Source organism: Stegastes partitus, unplaced genomic scaffold (genome assembly GCF_000690725.1).
Source record: "Stegastes partitus isolate 25-593 unplaced genomic scaffold, Stegastes_partitus-1.0.2 Scaffold19, whole genome shotgun sequence".
NCBI classification, from domain to species: domain Eukaryota; kingdom Metazoa; phylum Chordata; class Actinopteri; family Pomacentridae; genus Stegastes; species Stegastes partitus.
This window is the reverse complement of record NW_007577750.1, coordinates 1,488,972-1,512,193: the sequence shown is the minus strand read 5'-3', so window position 1 is coordinate 1,512,193 and position 23,222 is coordinate 1,488,972. Positions and strand designations below refer to the sequence as shown.

The window sequence follows — 23,222 nt, the reverse complement described above, 5'->3', positions numbered from 1 at the left end:
ATTATTATTGTTGTATATATATGTTATATTGATTAAAAAAAAAAAAAAAAAGTGAGCTTTTTACAATATTGAATTTCCCTTCTGGGATAAATAAAGTATTTTCATTTCATTTCATATTGTTTTTAGCCACGTGATTATCAAAATTTGCTTTTCTGAGACTTTGTCTTTTAGTCATCGCTTTGTCCAGCCGATTCCATGAAGCTAGCAGGAATCCATGGATGAAACTGTGACTGCTTTGTTTTCACTTATTATAAAGGTTAAACTACTGAACCAGTTCTGTGTTTTGTTTTGTTTGATAATGATGTTAATTACATTGAGGCTGGCATTATATTCAACATTTTTCTTCAACTGCAGGAAAAGACCAGAACCACTAATGTTTTAGCCTCCGCATTTACTTTCCAAAATTTTGCCTTCTCTTTGGCTCTCAGCCTGAAGCCCACAGATTCCTACTGAAGGAATGAATCATCAAAAACGGGCAAAAATAAATAGAGCTTTATTATACAAAGGTGCATTAATTGCCTGAAATAGTCAGGCAGAGGAGCTTTTGGCAAATGTTTCTCAAACAAAAGTGAATAAAGCATTTGTTGGGACTATTTTCAGCAGCAGATTAATACATATTATGTGCTCTGTTGGGTATTTAGAGCAGCAACACGATGCATATGGGTCAAAAATAAACCACAGGATCATGTTATAGTAACGGTTCTACAATACAGAGGAACACTTTAGCTACAATCATATAGTTCCTGATCATTTTAACCATTTTATAAAACACACAGTTACATTTTAGCTCTGAATGTTTCAGTGGAATTTATTATAATATCTAACATGTAAATGAAACTTGGCTGTGTTTGTTTCCTGTTTGTTTTCTGGCATTAAATCTCTGATGTGCTGACATCATCCTGCTCTTCAGCTGCTGACATATCAAAGCTTTATATCAATAACATGTTTTCATTTATTTAATGCTTCATCTTATTTTGGCTGAATGACCTATTTTAACCAAGTCTCAGCAGGTTAATTGCCATCAGATGAAAACCAGAACTCATCTGGAATGCAGAAATCAACCTAAAAACATGCAGTGAATTTACATAAATCATAAAAATGTGTATAATACTTTTGATGTAAGTCTATGATTTATACATTGAAAGACTTAAAAAGGCACCAGAACAAACTGTCACCAGCATGCATAATGTGACCATGTAGCATGCAGAGTACCAGGCGACCAGTTCAGCCCCAAACAGAGAGATTTCTGTGAGGAAACAGGAATGCAGATCATGTCGTTCCTAATTGAGTTAAGATGCCTGCTGATAGTCTTATTACATTAGAACAAAGTAGTGCTCAAAGATACAAGCAGCTCTATGCCTGTTTAGTACCAGTCGCTGTCTATAAGAAAATTCCTCTCCCCTTCTGTCCTCCACCCCCTCAAATATCGTCCTTCTCTACTCTGCTGTACGAAGTCACAGTATTCAATACAGAGAGCATTTAGAGATACATGAAGAGTTTGGGTCAAAGGCATTAAAATGAACGGCAGAAATATTCAATAAAAGGTACAAAACATGTAAGTATGTCAGCACTAATTAAATGAAAATTATGGGTTTAGTTTATAGCTGCTGGGGGACAAAACCTGCAAGAACAGTTGTTTAGGCAAGCCTCATGCAACTAAAAGGTCTACAATTGTTCTCAGATCAGTAATAAGTAAAGTGACAGCTATCTTTAGACCTTATAATGCCAAATGATATTGTACTTAAATTACTAAATATTCCCAGAGTTGATGGCAATCTTACTGTAACTGTAAGAGAAATCTGTGCTTGTTTAGTTTGTCATGTTTCCTCTGGGTTGTGACACTTGACAGATGGTGCTTTCTGTACTTACATCTCTGTAACTTCAAGGCTACATTCACATAAATACAAGCTCATTTTAAAATGCAGAACTTTTGCTCCATTCACGCTTAGCGTCTATACTCCTGTGGTGTTCGAGAAACCCTAAAACTTTTGGAAATGTCACTGATACCATTTTAGTTTGAAAGCTACAGGTTTGCACTTTAGTGCAGACAGGCAGAAAGGGAGACTTCTGATTGGTTCTAAACTGGCACTGTGTATCGTTTCCTAATTCACCAAGCCTTTACCACATGACCGTTGTCTGGAAGGACACACAGACATCAGTGTTGACAACATTTGGTTGATTCAACATAAGTAGCTCATTAGGCGCTGCTGATATTATCTATACACAGCAGTTGTGCAGTTAGGAAAACTCAAGTCCAACTTTTCACTATTGCTGTTTTTTTTCTCTGTAGAAAATTCTACAAGTAAGCAACCAACTCCCTGCTTCTTGTTTACACCGATGCTTGTTTCCCCTGTGTATGTGAATGATCAGAACGATCTCATCTAAACAGACATTGTTTCTTTTAAAACTGTTTCTTTCAGAGATCTATGTTATTCTGTTTTTGATGTGGTGTTGGGAGTGTTGCACTTGGACACTGACTATAGCAACTCTCACCTTTGGATTTATTATTCAATATTGCATATCCAATAAAAATTGTACACCTGGTTTAGGTTAACTGTATCTGTTTGTCTTATGTCTTTATCCACTTAAACTCTGATGAGAACACAGTAGTGTCACTACTAAATCCTTATGCCACCGTCCCGATTGGTCCTTTTAGAAGTTTGCGGTCCGTGAGCTAAGAAGCACCTGATTCAGCAACGTCTTGCTGGAAGATGCGCGTCAAACCCTGTTTTTAATCAAATCAATCACCACACAGTGAACCTGGAGCTTTAATGGACCTTTTGGAAGTCTAGGGCCTCGGGGGAAGTTTGGTTTTCACAGCTGGTAGTCAACCACTGATTACAGGGGTGGGAAGAGGCCAAATAGTTGTTGTCTGTGCAACGTGACGAGTGTGAGGAAACATTACGACATATGTCAAGCTGACGACAAAGGCTTTGGCAAAGAGGAGGAGCAGTCCCAATCAGATCCAGAAGTGGCTTCAGAAATGAAAACTAACGCCTCGGTGTTTTGAAACAAACATAATGAGCTTTACCAGTTTGTTGCGCTGGACAACTGTACTCAGAAAGTCTGTTATTTTCCTCAGCAGCCTGTATTGTATTCTATTTAGTTTTTCCGTTATTCAAGTTTCCCTTTGTCCTGGCGAATGACGTCATGGGCAGAGGAAGGTGTTGTTGCGGGGGGAGGCGCTCGGGGTCTCAGGAAGGAACACAGAGGATTCCGACTTTCCACAGTTTGTCACGGACGAGGGGGAAAAGCCTCCTCACTGCCAGTAACTGTTTCCTTGAAGCCACAATACACAGACCATAATCTCACAATAAGCTGAGAGGCAATTACCCATAATGACTCTATTCGGCCTCAACTGTCAACACTAGCAACTGTGGTTTGATATTGTTTTAATGTTTGTTTAAAATTACCACACAGTACGATCTTACTGTGAGGCTGTTTGAATGAGGTCACAGCCACAAACATCTTTGTTGGAGGCGCAAGGAGTGAAGGGAAGATAAAGACGAGCCTGCTGCTTATTTACATGTTATACAACAAGATGCACACACACAGAAAATACCGGCAACAGATGCAGGCCTATATTTGAATGCAAATCAGAATCACTATTTGAATTTCATGCAGATATCTGTAAAAAATACTGCTTTTATATGGCCTGAGAGGCAGTTATTTGTCCACTGCCTTGTTGGGCTGTCACATGTGATCCCGGGAACCACAGTGTCAGACAGCAGATGAGTTAGAGTGAACAAGACTCCTGCCAGCAACAAAGTTTTCACTGTTCAACAGCCTAAGTCAATATTGACTGAAAGCTGCAGACAGTTGTCTTCATGACACACACACGCTTCCAGCAAAGATAAAACTGAGCGGAAATGGGCACAAAGCCAGAGGAGCACCATCATTTTGGAACAAGTCCAAACAAATGTAATTTGTTGACAAAGTTACACAACCAAGGAAGTTGTTTAGCACAGAAGTGTTGTTGCAGACTTCCAATAAATGAGTGCAGGAGTAGATTATTAAAACAAAACATGCAGTCAAACTGGATCCTGAAGTGTTTTTCAGTGCATGATTCAGCCTAGACATGCAGTTTAACCTCCAGTGCTCCCTCACAGACCTGAATGACACTCAGCTTCTTACCTCAGTGACAAAGTTGCTCTGCAGCCCTGCTACAGGGGGGTACTCCCACCCTTGGGTGCAAGACACTTTCTCCCTTGGCACGTTTTCAGAGAAGTCCGAGGTGTTGGAAGGATACTTGTAAAGCTGACAATGGCTGAACCCGGAGCCGTTCACCCAGGGGATGGTGAGGTTCAGGTATCCCTGCGTGGAGAAGTTGCTGAGGAGGAAAGTGGAGGGAAGGAGCTTCGGATCCGGTCTGCAGTGGTACGAGTCCGGGATCAGGGTGTAAAAAACGTCGCTAAAGAGATTCAGCATGGCCGCAAAGTTAGGGAACCAGCTGAAGACGACCACGATGCGGTTATAACGCCCATAACCGCCGGTGTGCGGGAAGATCTTGTTTTCGTAGTCCATCTGAAGACGAGAGTTGGCGGTAGCAGACGCTCTCGTGGCAATTACGCAGAGAGTGCGCACAGTGAAGAGCAGCGCGGTGCAGCAGCAGGTAGGCGGGAGGGGCGGGACCTGAGGCTAGGTCAGCGCGGGGTCGAGCGATGACACACCTGCTGGCTGATTCGGTGACAAATTTCTGGGTAACACGTGAGTCCAGACTATTTTTACTGAGTCACCAACAGCAGCGCAGACAGACATGGGTGAGACACAGTTACCGCCGTAAAGCTCTGCGTCCATGCTACTCAGAGGATCACAGCTGCATTTTCAGATTCAGATTTTCGTGTTTAAAAGAGAAAGTTTTGGTATCAGAAATTAACCGATTTTGATTTTGATCAAGCAGTTAAAGTTTAATTCCAGTGACTTAGGATTGCACTTTCAATAAAAGTATTGGACTTTAGTTTAAAAAAAGCAAGCAAGCAAGAAAGAAAAGAACCATCACACCTGAAATATTCAGATTTTTGTAAATAAACTGTGCTCCCAACACACTGGATCCTTAATTTCCCATAAAACAACTCAGCAGCTTCTTTCATTTGACTCTCCGTAGCAACTCAAAGGCCATTTCTTTCAAAACTTTCTTGTGAAAAATGAAAAATTTCTGGTAAATATGTTACATCTGAGGTCCAAGTGTAATCGCTGGTTTAATCTCTGATATATAAATCATCATTCTCATATTCAGAATATTTTTTTCTTATTCTTATTCTTATATTTCTTATTGTAACAAGAAACATTCAAAGAAGAGGCTTTAATCACATAAAGTCATCTATATAAGATAAAATAAACCTTAAATAATTATACAGTGGGAAAATCTGCAGTTACAACAGCAAACTCAAAATTGTAAAAATGTAGGTACATCAGCGAAAAAATAAAAACATAAGCAAGAAATATACATAAATGCTGATGATGTCATACAGATTCTTCCATATGGTAAACTTTAATATTATACAGCTTCCATTGACTGTAGAAAGACATGGTATTGCACAGGATTATTCCACATATAGAACAGTTTTGAAATTGAACTGACTCTTCCGTGAGTAAAAAAATATTGAAGTTGCACACATGCTTGTGTATGTAGAAAATCTGGTATAAGATGTACAGGAAAGAATATAGAAAAATACTTCCGATCCTAAATATAATTTTCTACCGAAGTGATCCACATGCTCAGCCAACTACAATACATTTTTCACATATTTTGTTAGTGTAGTATTTAATTTTCGTACATTAAATGGCCTGATTTTGTCGTGTAACGTTCATAACACTGATACGTTTTCATCTTGATTTACCCCCATAAGTCAGACTATATTTGTAAACCCTTTTTCCTACTAATAGGATGGAACACAAAGTGCTCTACACAAAAAATAATACCCCACAACCCCTCATCTACCTGAAGCACTTTGTAAGTTTGCTGTATAAATACATTTTCAAAAATGTTTAATCATCTGTTGGATGTAGCTTTCAATAGTGTGTAGATCAGTTGATGTTTAGGATTTAGAGATGCTTCGCTATAGAGTGTGTATTTTCCTTCATCTGACTGAAATATGAAAAATCACATTGCGCTGAGAGGCACATTAACAAACGATAAGTGCAACAACAAACTAGTGTGTTTTTTTTTTAGACACGACTTTATATCCAGCTGATGACTCATTACTTAAAGTGGTTTATCCACATTTGTGACAGCTCATTATGTTAATTGCAGTTCAAACCATAGATGGGCTTGGTGAAGTTATGTCATTTCTTGGGTGACAGGACTTCACAACGCACAACCTACAGAAAAGCTATAAAAATAACTGAGATGTGAAATAATGTGTATTTGTTCCCCCCAATATTGTCAGACTTGTTCTTGACAGACATGACAGGTGACAGTTTATGATCAGAAACTGAAATTCATTCACAGATATACCGGTTGAGTGACTAAACTCTTCCTGGCTTGTTTACCTCTGGCTCTAGATTTGGACACCACGTCAGAGGAGGCATATCAAACAGATTGTGAAACATCTTCCTCTGTCCGCTGTACAGATCTGACACCGAACACTGTTACCTCCTGCTAATAATAGAAACACGACTCTTGGATTACACCAGACCGCCATGATGATCTGGTCGGTCGTTATATGGAGTTAAATGTTTTTAAATGTATAATCATTATTTAAAGGTGTATAGTCAAATATTAGAGGATATACAGTGATCCCCAAATGTATTCATACCCTTCCATTAAAGAAAAGGCAAAATTCACAATAGTCACTCAAATAATTACACATTGAAAAAAGTAATAATAAATAAACATTTACTAAATTATAATTTTGTGAAATAAGACATTGCTTTTGAATTGTGGTTGAAAACAATGATTAAAAAACAAACAAACACAAAAACAGACAAATTGGAGCACTTGAGTAGTGGGCCAAAATCAAAATATACGTCAACAGGTGCAGAAGTCTGATTAAGAGTTACGGAAAAACACTTGGATGCAGTGATTGCCTCAAAGTGTTGTTAAACTAAATATTGGTTTACGGGTCCGATCATGCTTTTTAAAAAAATATATATTTCTGTTGAATCACAATTCAAAAGCAATGTCATGATTTTCATTATTTATTTATTTTTATTATTACTTTTGTCAGTTTCAACTTATTTCAGTGACAGCTGTTTGTTTTCCTTCTTTAATGGGAGGGTATGAATAAATTTGAGGATGACTGTATTCTTGGTGTGGCAACAAAATACAGCTTCTACATTATTACAGTAACAAACAGAAGGCCAAGAATCAGAACCAGCCTGTAATATTTCAAAATTTTATTAACGAACATAATCTCTGAGGAACAACAGCAGTTCTCGCGCTCTCTGTACATGCAACTGTAGAAAATAACAATTTAGAATTTTTACTTTTCAGTTTTAGTCTTTTTTCCCCCCCCATCCATACTCATTTTCAGTTTCTCTCCTTTTTAATCTTTTTTTTTTCTTTTTCTTTTTTTTTTTTTTTTCCAGGAAATCAACAACAGCTAGAGGTGAAAGTACTGGATTTCTGTTACAGCACTGACGATAGCATCAACAAAAACCCTCATATACACCGCCCCCACCCCACCCCACCCCCCTTAGCTGCTCCAACAATATGTACACAAATAAACTACATTGTACAAATAAAAAAAATGTTACATTGTTACATCATAATCACCTGCAGCGAGCGCACACAGCCCGTTGCTGTTAGAACCCCACATTCTACGCAATTTTTCAGACTAGTACAAAGAGGAGGGTGCAAAACGTCCTGGGAGGTTTTATTTACAGAGCTATGTACAGTATGTCTCTTTCACGCATTACAAGGAGGAAAATTTACACAGCGGAGACAAACTTCAACTCAAACATACCACAGGTGTCAGAAAAAAACAAAAAGATAATAAATAGGTTATTTCTCACCATTTAATGAGTAGTTCTCCATGCTTTTTTATTAGTCATCTTCCATTCAAAAAAAAAAAAAAAAAAAGGAACAAAAACCAGCTACAGTCTGGGTTTTTAATTAAAAAACAAAACAAAAGAAAACTAGAAAAAAGGCTTGAAATCGTGATTCTATATAATGAAAAAAATAGCAATTATGTATATTTATGTCCAGTAAGAAAAAACAACAAATAACAAATCTAAAATAAACATTACGCGTGAATGTGAGGAGAGTAGAGGTAATATGTTGCTGACTGAGGTGGTGTCAGGCTAGCATCTGTATCACCACGGCCAAGTGCTCTACTGTGCATCTGAGGACTGATGTGTGTTTTGTGTCTGTATTCAATTTTACCTTCCGTTTGTTGGATGTTCGCACCGAAGGATCAGCGTGCATGGATGTGTTTAGTCTATTGCTCTGTGCAGCGGCATGCCGCGAACTAGGGGAGAAATCGCCTGTCGGTTGCATCGACCATCACCATTTCAAGCCTTTGTGATTCAAACAAATGACTTACATGAATTACAGAAGTACAAACAAAGGCAGGGCTTAGACCGCTAAAAAAGGTGACACGTGAAACGGAAACACTCTTGATGTCTTGTAAACAATAGTGAGAGGGTGTCGGTCAGGGCATAGTAACGGTATACATTCTGCTTGATTAGCAACGTGATTGACATGCCACTGGTGTTTATTCTCTATACACGAACAAAAAAAAAACAAAAAAAACAAAAAACAAAAAACAACCCCCCCCCCCCCAAAAGATAAACACCACAACATTCAAAATTACATACACTTAGTTAAAAGACACACAAGGATTTTGTGAACAAAAGACACCCTTTACCCTTTTCCCAAAAACTGTAAGAAACCAACAATAAAAATGAAAACATGACAAACAGGGGTTTAAAAACCTATTTTCTGCTATTCGTATCCAAATGTGTCTGTATACCAACCAGGATGTGTGTGTATCTCTCAAAAATATCCAGGACTATACATCTAGCCACCTTGTCTGCACAGTGTAATAGCAACAACCATTGCACTCGACTAGACATACCATACACAGCTATGCTGACTGACAGTGTATAAATAACTTAAAAACTTTTAGATAATATTACCATCAGGATACGTGAGCAGCTTTCACACACAGACAGGCAGCCTGTGTGGTAGGTCGGGAAAGCTTTTCAAAACGAAGACCCAATAAAAATAGAGAACCAATACAAGCCATCACAAATCAACATTCCAATGGGGTTTTTAACAGCAAAAAAAAAAAAAAAAGTCTCTTCAGCACAAACCTGTTTCTTTACCCTCCACTGTTTGTGTTAAATGTCTGTTCACTTTTTGGTTCATTCTGACAAGATTTAAGTTTCGTTAACTGTCTAGCTGTCTGCTTGGGCCTGACGCAAGAACATGATAACAACAAATGTCACCACACAACTGAATACTATGAGGAAGTAACCTAACATTTAAAATCCCTGACAACGCTAGCCAAGCCCATTGTAGATGAAACATTGATAAAAATTACAAGTATGATGTGACTGGAGCTAAATGTTTACTGAGCCTATTGTGACTTCACTGACTGCTCATATTAGGGAACCTAAACTCCTTCTGGGCTGTAATAAAATTGAAATATATTTAAAAACACCCATTCAAGTGAAAGGCCTTAGGGTCTCATGCTAAGCCAAATGACTTTTCTGACACACTGGCGCCACCCAGTGAGTACAGCTGGAACAGCACCAAGAAAATAAGCTGCTCTGCAATTTTAGACAAGGGGCAGACAGAAAGGACATAACAATATTAAGAGTCAGTACGGAATGAAACCTTTCAGTCTACTTAACGTGAAAATCAGACAAGCCGGGGGAACAGGACAAGTAGTGAAGGTGCTGAAAGACCCGTGTCTTGTTGGTGTTAGACGATGATAGGAAATGATTTCCAATTTTTGCACATTAAAAACAAGCAAAAATAATTTGAAACCATTCTACACTAATATGATGGTTTTGCTTGTGAATGACATCTCTAACTTGCATCCCACCCATATATATCTATGTGATTTTGCCCAACAATGAGTACATTTTTTTCACTGAAAAAGGCATTTTCTTGGTTCAAAATTTTTCAGATATAATTGTGTAGTAAAGTAATGAATAATAATCTGTCTATTCTTTAAATAAATCCTCAACAACTATTCTGCTACATTTGAGGGACTGTATGGTGGCTGGCCTGTGGGAGGCCCTTTTATCCAGAAGCGTTCTCTGTCAGCTATTTGTGTTGTGGTGACTTCATGGCCAGGTGAGTTTCTTTAAACTCGGACTGAATCTAGAGATGGGATCATAAACATGTGCACTGGAGTCTTTCAAATACTGACAGAATCATGTACACATTTTGGCCCATGGATATGGGGGGGTGGGGGTGGGGGTGGGGGTGGGGGAGAAGTGCTGCCCAAAAGTGAACTGTACATAAAAAGATAATTTTTATTTCTTTTATGTTTTTTTTTCCTTTACACTTAACTGAGTGATATTACAGTACATAAGTTATTTACAACTGTGCAGTAATGTGTGGCAAAATAAATTATCTAGAAGGCAGCAAGAATACATTGGTTAACGAATATAAAAACTGTACATAATTTACGGAATACAACTTTTTTTCAGTTTTCTTTTGTTTTGTTTTTTTCCATTAAACTAATATTGGCTCTGTAGTGTTTCAAGTCACTTCCTCAGAAACAATGAAATGCCCAAGTAAAGAAATACACAAAAACAATATTTCTCTCCTCCTGCCAAACAACATTTTTTCTCAATAGTCTCTTTGAATCTCAACATTCGTTATGTTTGTTTCTTCTGGTTGTCCTGTGGTGTTTTTGCAGTCCATGGTGGTCTGATGTGTTGTTGTTGGAGCAAACATGCTCGCTGAGGAACACTCCGGTCTGTCCTCAGAGATCCATGTCTGTCCTCTTTTGTTTAGCCAGGCTGAGAGGCTGCAGGGACAGTCTCTTCCTCTCAGACACTGGGCCCTGACGTGCACACACATCGTAACCCCTCTGCTGTATTCCAACCTGCTGCAGGCTTTGTTACCCTACTGTTTAGCTATGCCCGGTGTAGTATGAAAAAGGGGGCATCCTTCTGGGTATGCGGTCTTGTAGCCCCTAAAACCATCAGTGGCTGGCCTCGCTTCTTGAATCAACTGAAGATCCACATGATATACCATGGCTCCGTTGCCTTCCTCTGGGTCACCGCTGGACTCCTAGCCCACCCAGAGCCCTGCGTCGACAGGGGAGGCTTCTCCTCAGTCCCCCTCAGAACAGGCACCACACTGTTGGGCGAGCTCTTCTCTGATACGTCCTCCTAGTGGTGGTGGTGGGTATTGAAGCAGGGACCAAAAACGAACACAGAAAATATATCTCTGTCCCCTGTCTCACTGTAACTGAGCACTGAGGAGTTGTGTCTCGATGTCAGAGCCCCACAGCAAAAACTGTTTCTGCTTTTCACACTCTGATCAAACAAAAGCGTAAAAACTTTGAGGATGAAAGTGCAAGTTGTGTATTTTCTTTTCCCCCAGTAAAAACAAGTTTCCTTCTTCACGGAAGGGAATCCAGAGCAAGTTTTTCATCTTTACTCTTTTTTTATAGAATATAATTTTCTTGTCTAAAGTCCTCTTTCGAACTTGCTAGCCCTTTCCTTTCGTTCTGTCCAACGAAGTCTCTTTGAGAAGAAGTGATTCAGATGAAGCTTGTTCTCGTTCTGTGAGCACAGGTGTGTCACGCAGGCAGCAGGACAAAGTCATCGTTGACATCGACCATTGGCACGTAGAAGGACGGGACTTCATTGACGCAGAGGGACTTGTGTCCTGCTGGATCCAGCTCCTGGACCTTCAACTGCCACTCCATCCTTTGCACTGCGTTGAGGGCTGCTGCCTCGTGTTGCTGCCGCATCAACAAACATGTCTGGGGAAGAAAGAGGCAAGCATAAATTTAGTTTGTACTGACACAAATCCTGGAATCTATGCCTTTAAATGGAAAAATATACACAAAACCACTACAGAGTAACTGTATTTACCTTCATGCGGTCATATTTATCATCTACATCCTGGATCCAGGAAATGAACTGACGTGCGTTGAAGCGATCTCTAACAGATTTGTTCTCATCACCCTGAGAGCACAGAACAAATTTTAGTGCTGACAAAGTAATAACTGGCTGCAGACATACCACTTAGGTGGGGATGTATGCATTTCCTACCTGGCTCTCCGATGGCATGTTGTATACTTCAGAGTCCAACAGCATGGTGCAGGCACTGAATGGCACAGCCTGATTAGCTATTGTCCGGGCTGCTCTGCAGTGGACCCGTAAAACCTCCTGTTCACATGAAACAATCAGCTTCTCCTGTGAACAGTAAGCACAACACAGAAAGGACAAAAATATTAGATATATTGTTGAACATCAGGATGACTGGCTGCTTTTTGAGGTTAATAAAAATGGGTCTTGAACATCCAAACTGCTGTTTCACAGAAATGGTTGTCACTTAATTAGGGAGAGATGAAATAGATTTGTGCCTGCAGTTCACTCTGGCTCAACCTAGGAGGACTATGCAGATTTCACTTATTTATATTTAGAAATAGGCTTTGATCTTTCATCAAAGGAGTGCTCATGGCATTCAGTGCACATGTGTCCCTGTATGTATAAAAGCAGGGATGGAGTGATCTATGAGTGAATTTAGGACAGAGAACAAGCCTAAAAAATAAATGAGGCATGTAGAAAAACATGCACATTTAGAGAGAATATATTTCTTACCCGTTCTATGCTGTGCTGCAACCTGAGCTTTCCTCTCACTGCCTCCTGTTGCCTGAAGAGCTCCTTCAGAGGTTCTGACAGCGATGGAGGTGGGGCAATCTGATGAGCAAAACACAAACAAGTACCGTTTACCGTCTGACCCCTATTATAACAGAACAGAGAGTGTATATAAAAAGAGCTTCATTTACACCTCTGCAGTAAGATACAGTATTTATCTCTAGAAATAAACAATTTCCATGCCCTTATTTACCATCTGAATAGCTTTTTTTGCCATCAAAAATGATAAATGTTTACAGATTAAACCTTCTAACCTACTCACAACTTTGGGTTTGTCAAAAGGGAGAATGTAAATGCATGGTAACTTACCACAGGGATGTGAAGCTTGCTGAGGGGTTTGCCATCTAGCAGGTATGAGCCAGTGTAGGTCACATATTCAGCATAACACTGTGGGGCCTGAGGGGTGATGTAACACAGAATCTTCCTCTTTTCTTCAATCTTCTTCCTGATCTGTAGGTACTCAAAGTAAGGGTTGGAACGGTCACTGTGGTACGGCTCAATATCATCCAGCTTGATGGCGTTGACTACTACAGCTAAAGTCTGCTGGATCATTTCCCTAGTCTGCTGCATGGCTGTATTTACCAGCTGGACTTGGACTTGCTGCCCAGCAGAACGTGGAAATTTCCTCTTTCGTGGGTGCTGGGTCTGAGATTCCTCTTCGTCCACAGGGATAGGACGACCTTTTGTTGCCTTACTGAGGACCACTGACGCAGAGGTCGTCATAGAAGCAGATAAAGACACTGCTGGAGTTGAATTAGACGTAACAGAAGAGACAGTAAGCCCAGAGTCTTTGTCTTTCTTCAGGGCTGAGAAGGAAGGGGCTGAGGTGGGTGTCGGGGTTCTTGTAGGAATTGGGTTAATGCTCACTGCTGGACTGGTCGTCACTGGGGTGGCAGTGCCGGTCGAACAAATTATACTGGAGGTAGGAGGGACAGCAGCAGCAGAGGAATTGTTCTTGGCGCGATAGCGGGTCATCCTTTGAGGGATTTCATCTACCTTCTTGGATATATCTACAGTGGCGGATACAGTGGTTAGGGTTACCGGTGTTAGCTTGGATGTGGGCTCCTGAGTGTCTGGTAGCTCCACTGTGCTGGAGAGGGTGACTGGCACTGGGAGTTGAGGGAGAGGACTGCATGAAACAGAGTCTGTGACAGTCTCAGACATTTCCTCCTGTCTCGCCTCTGACTTGACAGCAGATACTGAATCCAGCGGTAACTGCAACGACTCAGGGACGGAATGGATCTGTAAGTGATGCTGCTGACTGGCATCTGATTTCACAGATGAATACAACATATTAGGATCCGACTCATCCGGTCCTCCATAAGGTAATTTTCTCTCCAAAATGCTGCTTTGTTGTTGGGTAAGAGACAAAGTGCTGTTGATGGGCACACTTTGAGGATCAGGGTCCAACTCTTGCTGAAAGGTGGCATGTGGTGATGGTACCACCAAGTCTTGTCCAGCAGATTCCCCTAAACCTTGGTCCCTAGCAGGGCATGATGTCTTTGCCAGGCTTGGTAGGTCTACCTCCATTATGTCTGGGTCATCTCTCTCTGTAATTGTATGTCTAATGTGGGTCGGCACAGTCTTGTTGTGGTCAGCCAGGTCAGGTTCTCGAGACTCGGCTTCTTCTGACTTGTCCGGAAGTGGAAGGTCAGGCAAGGAGAACGGTCCCAGGTCATCCAGCTCATCTGCATCAGCTGAGAATTGGTCTGCCCAGGGCACCACGGGCTCAGGGCCCACAGCAGGTGCCATGGGACCATCAGTGGCATCACTGAAGCTGTGTGTGCTCTGTTTGCTGTCTGGCTCTACACATTGTGATTCTGTGTCCATCTGGTGTCCATCCTCTATGTTCGGTTTGTCCTGGAAGAAAGACTCTAGCCTATTGGAGGATAATGAGGTGTTTAGATAATTGTGTTCCCCATCCATGGCTGTGTCAGGCCTCTCCGGAGAGGGGATGTCAGCCACAGCCTCCTTCTGCTCATCAAAGTCTTCTGGGTCCTCTTTGTGCCACCTATTCCAGGTAGCATAAGGGGGAGTGACGGATGGGTGTCCAGACAAGGGCTGCATGTCGTCTGAATGAGAGTAAGGGCTGGTTATTTTGGAGACGGCAGCCTCGATCTCACCATATGTCCTGTGTGGCGATTTGAGATCCATATCAGGGTTCCAGCCCATGCTGTGGTCAAAACAATTCTCTCCATGGTTGGGTGCAGAGTGTGAGGGGGACAGCTGGTGAACCTCTGGCTCCTGCTGCTCTGGAGACTCTGCAGGCCAGCTCTTCCTCAGAGGGTCCTCAACTTGAGGGGAGAAGGAACATGGCTCTCTTGTTTGTTCTGGCTCTTCCACTCCACAGTGGTCTCCATCAGCTCTGTCATCCCCATCACATTCTTCCTCCTCCTCTTCCTCCTCCTCCTCGTCATCCTCCTCCTCCTGCTGCTCCTGTTCTTCTGTGACAGAGGGTAGATCTGAGAGGACTAGATTAGGCTCACTGTGGTGAGGCTCAGATATATCATCAATATCCAGGGGTGGCAAAGCAGCAGGAGCTGGAGTTGGTGGTGCAGCGATGTCAAAGCAGGGCTCCTGGGGATCTGGCCTGTGAACTGGTGTGGAAGGTTTGGGCAAGAAACTGTTGTATACACTTTCAGGAAGGTGCTCATTGACTTCCGTGCCAGCAAGAGTTGGTGCTGCCACATCTGGTGTTGGATGGGCTGGCTCCCGTCGAGGCGACAAGATTCTCATTGGGGAGAAATAGGGTGATAGGCACTCCAACCTATCCACAGTTGCAGATTTGTCCTCTAGAGGTTGGGAAGAAGATGATGGATCAAATTCAGCCACTGGATCACTCTGCTGTCGAAGAAACTTGTCAGCCTCAGTCTTGAACTCGTCCTCCAAAGGCCTGCGGATGTCAGAGGATGCAGAACGGCTGACAAGTGGCAGCTGGAGGTTCTTCGCAGGGGTAGGACAAGTGCCCTCCTGGAAACTCTGGGAGTTAGAGTACCTGCTGGGTGAACAACAGAAAGACATTAGGAAATATGCCACATTCAGTACAAAACAAAATAGTCAAAATGATCAAAAGAGTAACCCAGCAGCATGTTTGAAATTTTAAATACCTTTCAAAGAACGATGGGGAGCAGGCATTCATTGACATAGTCATAGCTGATGAGTTTTGGCAGTCCAGGCCATCCAGCATAATGTCAGGATAATCCTCTGCACTACAAGAGGGTGTACGTGGAGTCTGCATTACTTCCTCAAAGCTTGGGCAAGAGATGACAGAGGTCGGTGTGGGGACACCAGTTGGCCTGTTCTGATCTGGCCTGGGAGAAGCAGGGAGGTTCTCCTTCATTTGGTGACCAGCCAGCCAGTCCTTTGAGCTCTGACTGTCGGTAGGCTGGAACTTCCTGCTCGGAGACATCATTTGAGCTGGGAGTCCCACATCCTTTAGCTTTTTTTCTTTAAGACCAGACTCCAGGCTGTTGGATTTCTTTGATGATAGCTCACTGCGGCTTTTCCGTACTTCCTCTGTAGACTTGGTTTTGTCTTTGAGTTTAGGGTCCCCTGACTTGGGTCTCAGCTTCTCCATCTGCTTCATCCTCTCTTTATGTCTCTTGTGGCGCTCTTCAATTTCCTGGTCTTTTAGACTCAACATCTGACCAAAACTTGTCATTTGATAATCACCATCCACCAACAGTTTTTCGCGTGGACGGCTATCTTTCCGCATTGTGTCTTTGGACTGAGTGAGCTTTTCGTTTTCATCCTTTACTTTAGATTTACTGTGGTCCATTCTGTTGTCTTTGTCCAATGTATCCCGATTTCTCTCTTTTTTCACATCAAATTTTGGGCTTTCTTCTTTTGACCTGTCCTTCAGAACAGTAACCTGTGGGCTATCTTTTAACCCTGACTTTACATCCTCTTTGGAGTGTTTAAATAACCCAAAGCCATCAGCGTATTTGTTCTTCTCCTCCTTAACTTTTTCCTTATGTTTCTCCTTTTTCTTTTTGTCCTTCATCCTGTCACTGATGACACCAGTTGATTTGTCTTTGTCCTTTTTGGACATCTCTTTTTCAAACTCCAATGTTTTGTCTAAGTCATCTTCGCCGTCTCCCTTACCACCATATGGGAATGTGTAAGGGTCTGCTTCGAGAGGCATTGGCTCTTTCTCAAAGGGTAGACTCTCTCTGCGGCTGTAGGACTCTCTGATCTCCTCAGTTTTGTCACGTTTGTCTCCTTTGTCCTTCTTGACCTTTTCTTTGTCCTTATCATGGCTTTTCTTGGATGAAGATGAAGACGAATGTCGATGCCTCTCTTTCTCCCTGAACTTCTCCTGCGGTGTAGATACGGACAGGGAGTCTCTCCTGTCCTCAGACATATCAGTCAGGCTGATGGTGTCATAGTAACTCGTGAGGACTGGCTCATGACCTCTGTCAGTGAAACTATCTGAGGAGATTTCACTGTTCTTGTCATTGGAGTCATCCTTGTAGTCATTCATAGCCTCCTCTTCCAGTTTTTCTAAGAGGGACTTTTCACTCTCACCACTGCCTTTTGAGGGCTTCCTTTCCTTAGAATGGTCCTGCTTGTCTTTATATTTGCTCTTTGTCTTTTCCTCACTTGTGTCCCTTTTGTCCAACAGCTTCTGCTTATTTTTCTTTTCCTGGTTTGAGTCCACTGACATCCTGTCTTTTCTCTCCTTATGTTTTGCATCCACAGAATCTTTCTTGTCTTTGTTGTGTTTCTCAAGGGAGCCTTTCCTCTCTTTGCCTGTGTCAAATGTGGCTTTATCTTTCTTCTTTTCTTTGTGTTCTTTGTCTTTTGCCTTTTCTGTGTTGTGTTTAGCCTCTGCTGATGATTTTCTATTTTTTTCTGATGGGAAGTGATCCAGCTCATCCTGATCAGGTGTTGAATCTTTTCTGATGGAATCTGACACAAGTACACTACTGTTATAGCTGTCTTCATCATCATCGCTTTCGTCAGTGAATATGTCAGCTATGTTGTACCACGTTTTCTCACGGATTTTCTCTGGTTTTCTTTCTTCTTTCTTTACCTCCAAGAAATCCTTCTCCCTGTCAGTATGCTTGTCTTGAGAGGCCTTTTCTTTTTTGTCCTTTGTCTGTTCTGAAGACATCTTTCGATCTTTGTCTTTGCCATGAGAGTCTTTGTGTTTGTCTTTGGCTCCCTCCTTCTTGTCTTTGGTGCCTCGGTCTGCATCCTTTTCCTTGACAGTTTTTTCTGTGGAGCTTTTCTCGCTCTTGTCCTTCTCCTGATCAGCTCCTCTGTCTTTCGTTTTCTCCTTGTGCTTGTCAGCTTTCATCTTGTCTCGCTTATCTATTCCCTCACCCTTCTTTTCTTTCTCCTTTCCAGAGTGGTTTCTTTCTCTGATGTCACATGATTTACCGACAGCATCAATGTCTTTGAAGAAAGTATCATTGCCATATTCATCTCTTATAACCTCCTGCTTGATTTTTATGTCCTTTCTTTCCTTCATGAAGTCATATGAGTCTTTACGGTCTCTGCAGCTGTCCAGAGAATCCTTGTCTTTTTTGTCTTTGACTGTCTCTGTGGACTCCTTCCGCTTCTTTTCTTTCTCAACCGAGTGGCTGGAGTTTAGTTTTTGTTTTTCGGACCAGTCTTTTTTCTTTTCATTTGTCTTTTCCGAGGAGTCTTTGTCTTTCTTTTTAGAAGTGGCTTCCTTCTCTGATCTTTTATCACTGTGATCTGATTTCTTGTCCTTGACTTTGTTTTCTTTCCTCCTCGTCTCCTCCTTAACAGTCTCAACAATAAGTTTAACAGCGTTGTTGGCTTTGTATTCCTTGTACTCTTTGACAGGAGCGTCCCAGCTGTCATCTCCATAGAGGGAAGAGTCAGAAGACATCTCTGAGCCCCATCTGTCATGATGGTCATCTGAGGCACTGAGCTTTGTGTCCTCCAGATTGAGGAAACGGTTGTTAATGTCATAGTCTTCATACTCACATTCTTCCTTTGGTGCTTTGTCTTTCTTACATTTCTCCTTCTCCTCCTTGGTGTTTTTCTCCTTGTCCACCTTTAAATGCTTTTCCTCCTTCTGCTCACTTTTCCTGTCTGCCTTTGAGGAGGACTTCTCCTTGGACTTTTTCTTTTTCTCCTCTTTGTGAGCCTTTTGTTTATCCTCCTTGGGTTTCTCCTTTTCTTTGACATTTCGATCCTTGTCAGATTTCACAGGCTTTTCCCTCTCCTCCTTATTTGTCTTGTCCTTGGTGGAGTCCTTAGTTTTCTTGTTTTTCTCTTCTTTTGCTGTTCTATGCAGGTCTTTTCCAGACGACCAGTCCTTATCCTCAGACTTGGTTTTCGAAAGCCTATCGTCCTTTTTCGAATGGTCTTTTTCGTGTTTGGATAACTTGACCTTGCTCTCAGCTGGCGATTCTGACTCAACAATTAGGGACTTCTGCCTTGAATCGTCAAAATCAAAGGAATAGCTCTTGACAAATTTCTCATTCATATCCTGATTAAGGACTAGGCTAGGAGCTTTATCCTTTTCCCTATTTTTGTGCTTGTGCTTCACTTTATGCTTTTTCAACACTTTGCCATCTACATCGGTTTTGGAGACTGCACTTTCTGTAGTGGAGTTCTTGTAGAGCTCAGAATTTTTCTTGTCTATAGTATTACTGTGCACGTTGTTGTTTTTCTTCTTGTTTTCCTGCGCTTTCCTCTTAACCTGTTTTATTGACTCGACACTGGAATCAGCAGAGGAGTAGTCAGACTCACTGGACAGTCTTGTTCTGACTGAATCTGAGAGAGAACTGACATCTGACCATGTAGGAGATGACACAGTCTTCCAGCCATCTGTCCTCCACTGCTTAGGATGCTGTTCTGCTAATGATGGTGCCTGTTTCTGAGAGTTCAAGTTTCCATGGGAAGAGGAGGAGGATGCATTAAAGCCAGGGGATTCTTTCAGATTCGTTGCAGAAGAGTCCTTTATACTATTTGAGCCCTTATCGTCCTCACTCTCAACATCTCCACAATCAGAGTCAGATGTACAGAATTTGTCATTGACTTTCCCAAACCTGACTTCTTTACTGACATTATTTTTACTCTCCTTCTTTCGCTTCTTTTTGACTTTATTCTTGTCTTTTTGTTGTTTAGAGCTCATACTGCCAGAGTCTCTAGTCTTGGTATTTGTTTGCTGGGCTTGCTGCCGTGGCGTAGGCGCTGGTGTGAAACACAACGTCCTATCATCCTCGTCTGAACTGTTACTGTCAGAGATAATCCGCCTGACAGTTTTCTTTGGTGTGAGCGAGTTGCTTTTGGAATAGGTTTTAACCTCCATCTTGGGTATAGAGATGAAGCTGTTGGTCTTGCTAATTGAGTCCTTGCGGAAGTCTTTTTTCAAGAGGTGTTTATCGTCCACAGGAGGGACACGTTCCTCCTCATCGTCCTCATCAAATTCGTATTCATCTTTGACAGGTGTGACGGCAGATTTAGGAGGGTCTGCAGTTTTCCCTTTTAACTTCAGGCCCTTCTCAAACTCTGAGTCTGTGTTATTGCCATCGACAGAGCTGGATGGGGCAAATGAGGGGGCATCTTCCTCCTCTGAAGATTCTGTAGGATGAAAAAAGAAGCACAATCAAAACACAATTTAATTAAACACCGCAAAACTCATCTATACAAATAACTTGTACAACAGTCAAGTAATCAGACAACTCAAATATCCAATAGTACATACCCGATGAACTTTCTTCACTTGAGGTGTAAGTGCCTTTTCCCAGCAACAGATTCAGCATAGTTGGCGAGTTGGCGACCTTGAGTGGTGTTTCACCTCTCCTGTTGCTTTGACGTGGGTCCCCTCCATACCGTAAAAGTAGCTTAACCACCTGAAATAAATAAAAAGAAATAATTCACTCAAGTAAACTGCAATTTAATATGGGACTTCTCTTATGGTTCAGACTTTAGATGTCAAAGGACACAAAATTAATTCTACAATAACTTCATAGTTATCATTTAGTCATGTAATGAGGTATAAGATATTCTGACATTTAGTTCAACATATTGTCAGAATAATGAAAGACTAAAAACTGATTTTACTCTAGCCAAACTGCTTATTGGACGGTCATAACTCCTCCCCTCTTTCTGTAAGCAGAATGGGTGGGAGGTCTCTGTTGAACCGTTTGAGTAACTTTCCAAAATCGATGATCTGATTTACATCCACTTCACGGCAGCTGTGCAGAGGTTAGATAGTTTAGGGGTTTGAAATTCTCCCGCCAGTTCTCTTTTTTAAATTTGTTACAAGTCTACCTAAGCCTTTAAAAAAAAATAAAATAAAAAAAACTTGTTTTCCTTGACTTGCAGCAGTCAGTGCAAGACTCTAAATTCATTGTAAGACTTTAAATTTAGAAATGTTATTTTGATCTCAACTGTTTTGTTAAAATGTTGAGTCCATTTGGTCATGAGGTGCCTTTTGCTAATTGGAATTCATTTTACCTTGAAATGTCCGTTGTTGGATGCATCATGTAGAGGGGTGTCATCATCCAGACCCTTGGTGTTGACCTCTGCTCCGGCTGCCAGCAGCTGCTTGGCCACATCATAATACCCCCTGTTGCACGCCTCATGCAATGCAGTCCAGCCTAAACACAAGGAGAATTACTGTATAAGAAGGACATACTACATATGATTGAATATATATTGCTTCACCCATGAAGTAAAGAACAGCGTAAACAAAGAGCCTCTTACCTGCAAAGTCTTTTACATTCACATCAGCTCCCTCACTGATGAGCTCCTTGATGCGGCGTACCTCTCCACGGATTGCTGCTCTGTGCAGTCGAGTCTCTCCTCTCTCATTCCGTTTATTCACTTTGTCTTTGGTTTTAGATGCAGAGTTTGGCGTTCCCTTCTGACCCAGACTGGACTGTGACTGATGCTTTGGTGTTGTGTCTGTAGGTAGGAGATGAACATGTCACTTCAACACTAAAACAGTCTGTTATGCACAATTTCTAAAAACAATTGCTTCAATGGTTTGTTTTGTCCACTATTTGTATCATGAAAAACTGGACTTTAAACTGCTTGCAGCCAGAAGGGGGCAATCACACACAGCATTCAGCAGCAGAGTGGTTGGACCTACTTTACTTGAGCTCATTTCATCACATTTACAAGATTAAACCCAAGCCTTAATCACATTTACATTATTGAGTTTGTGCAGCTATTGTCCCAAATGATATTTGAAACACACTCACTTAATCTATGTCCATGCCTCCAGGCATGCAACAAAGGAATTAATAAATAAAAGTGGCTATGCATTGGTCCTCACAAACCTAAATTTATCTTGAATGTCAACTGTAAATAAAAATTACATGTTTGCAACAATAATATTATTTTAAGTGTCTGATTAATTTATGGCCAAATTACATTGCCTACAAAAAAAAAAAGAAGTATAATACGAGCAGACATAAACAGGCAGTAATTTAAACGAATAATCATCTAACATCAGAGAGGACATCAAATAAGTTAACAGCAATTCAATTCTTGCAGGCTTTTTGCATTTGAATGTCTGTTGTAATTTGGCCCAGATATTGAGATTGCACCATCAGTTCCAGACTAATGTAAAACCAGAAGAAGAGGTAGTTTCATTTCCTTACATGCTGTATTTTAGTAAAAATAATTCCACTCCTGTAAATGAACTGATACGTAGCTGCTAAGACAAAACAATATCTATCCCTGATAGCATATGAAAATGAAAAATAAAGTATTTTTCATTCATTTCATTGCTGCTGGAATGAGAATTAATATGGATTAACTTGTGATATATTCAACTTAAGCAGTTAGTTCTGTCCAGAGGCAGAGTATTGACTGACATGTGGCCAAAAAACAAAACAAAACTAAACAACAAAGGCAAAGTGCTCAACAACCACAAAATAAACAAAAACAATCAACCTATGCCTTCCTCTGCACCTAACCCTCTTTAAGCCCACCTACATAGCTCTCACATACAAACAGTCTACATATACAGCTCTCTTCCATCCCTTTTTCCTTGTCCGCCACCCATCCACAGAATACGTGGCCTAAATGATAAGTACGCACCTGGACTATTGACGGACTCCTCAGCTGTCATTTGCATGAGCAAGGCCACCTGCTGCCGCTCAGAGAGGGGGTACCCGGCCCGGATCCCTGGCATCCCCATTCCAAACGGCAAGCCCGCCTTCCGGGTGTTGGTGGGCTCCTTTTTAATGCGCTTCCGCTCTGGACCTGGTTTCTCTGTAATGAGAGCGAGAGGAGAGGAGCAAAGTTAATTTTATTGGGTTGCACGCATGCACACAACAACATGTTTATTCACAGATACACAAATGTAATTTACTGAAGCTGAAGGGAGGGGAGAGTAATAAGAGTGTTATTAGTGCTATAACAATAAAAGACATTTCATATTAGTGTGAATTTATTATCTCTCTGGTTATGCTAAGAAAGCATAA

General features: G+C 41.3%; 2 protein-coding genes across 6 annotated transcripts in view; both read right to left on the bottom strand.

The window, feature by feature from the left end:
• Nucleotides 1–4,530, bottom strand: part of slc22a31 (solute carrier family 22 member 31) — a 44,985-nt gene extending 40,455 nt beyond the window's left edge. The window contains exon 1 of one of the 2 annotated variants that reach the window (XM_008293006.1): nucleotides 4,135–4,530. In XM_008293006.1, coding sequence (XP_008291228.1) covers nucleotides 4,135–4,524 — 390 coding nt within the window. In that variant the 5' untranslated portion in view covers nucleotides 4,525–4,530. The remainder of the gene's footprint in view (nucleotides 1–4,134) is intronic. The other variant, XM_008292999.1, reaches the window with a different exon arrangement.
• Nucleotides 4,531–7,323: 2,793 nt separating this feature from the next.
• Nucleotides 7,324–23,222, bottom strand: part of ankrd11 (ankyrin repeat domain 11) — a 129,590-nt gene continuing 113,691 nt past the window's right edge. For 3 of the 4 annotated variants that reach the window (XM_008292956.1, XM_008292964.1, XM_008292979.1), the window contains 10 exons: nucleotides 22,837–23,010; nucleotides 21,493–21,693; nucleotides 21,244–21,386; nucleotides 20,489–20,636; nucleotides 15,906–20,364; nucleotides 13,108–15,796; nucleotides 12,742–12,840; nucleotides 12,190–12,333; nucleotides 12,010–12,102; nucleotides 7,324–11,897 (listed from right to left, as the gene is read on the bottom strand). In XM_008292956.1, coding sequence (XP_008291178.1) covers nucleotides 11,712–11,897; nucleotides 12,010–12,102; nucleotides 12,190–12,333; nucleotides 12,742–12,840; nucleotides 13,108–15,796; nucleotides 15,906–20,364; nucleotides 20,489–20,636; nucleotides 21,244–21,386; nucleotides 21,493–21,693; nucleotides 22,837–23,010 — 8,336 coding nt within the window. In that variant the 3' untranslated portion in view covers nucleotides 7,324–11,711. The remainder of the gene's footprint in view (nucleotides 11,898–12,009; nucleotides 12,103–12,189; nucleotides 12,334–12,741; nucleotides 12,841–13,107; nucleotides 15,797–15,905; nucleotides 20,365–20,488; nucleotides 20,637–21,243; nucleotides 21,387–21,492; nucleotides 21,694–22,836; nucleotides 23,011–23,222) is intronic. The other variant, XM_008292973.1, reaches the window with a different exon arrangement.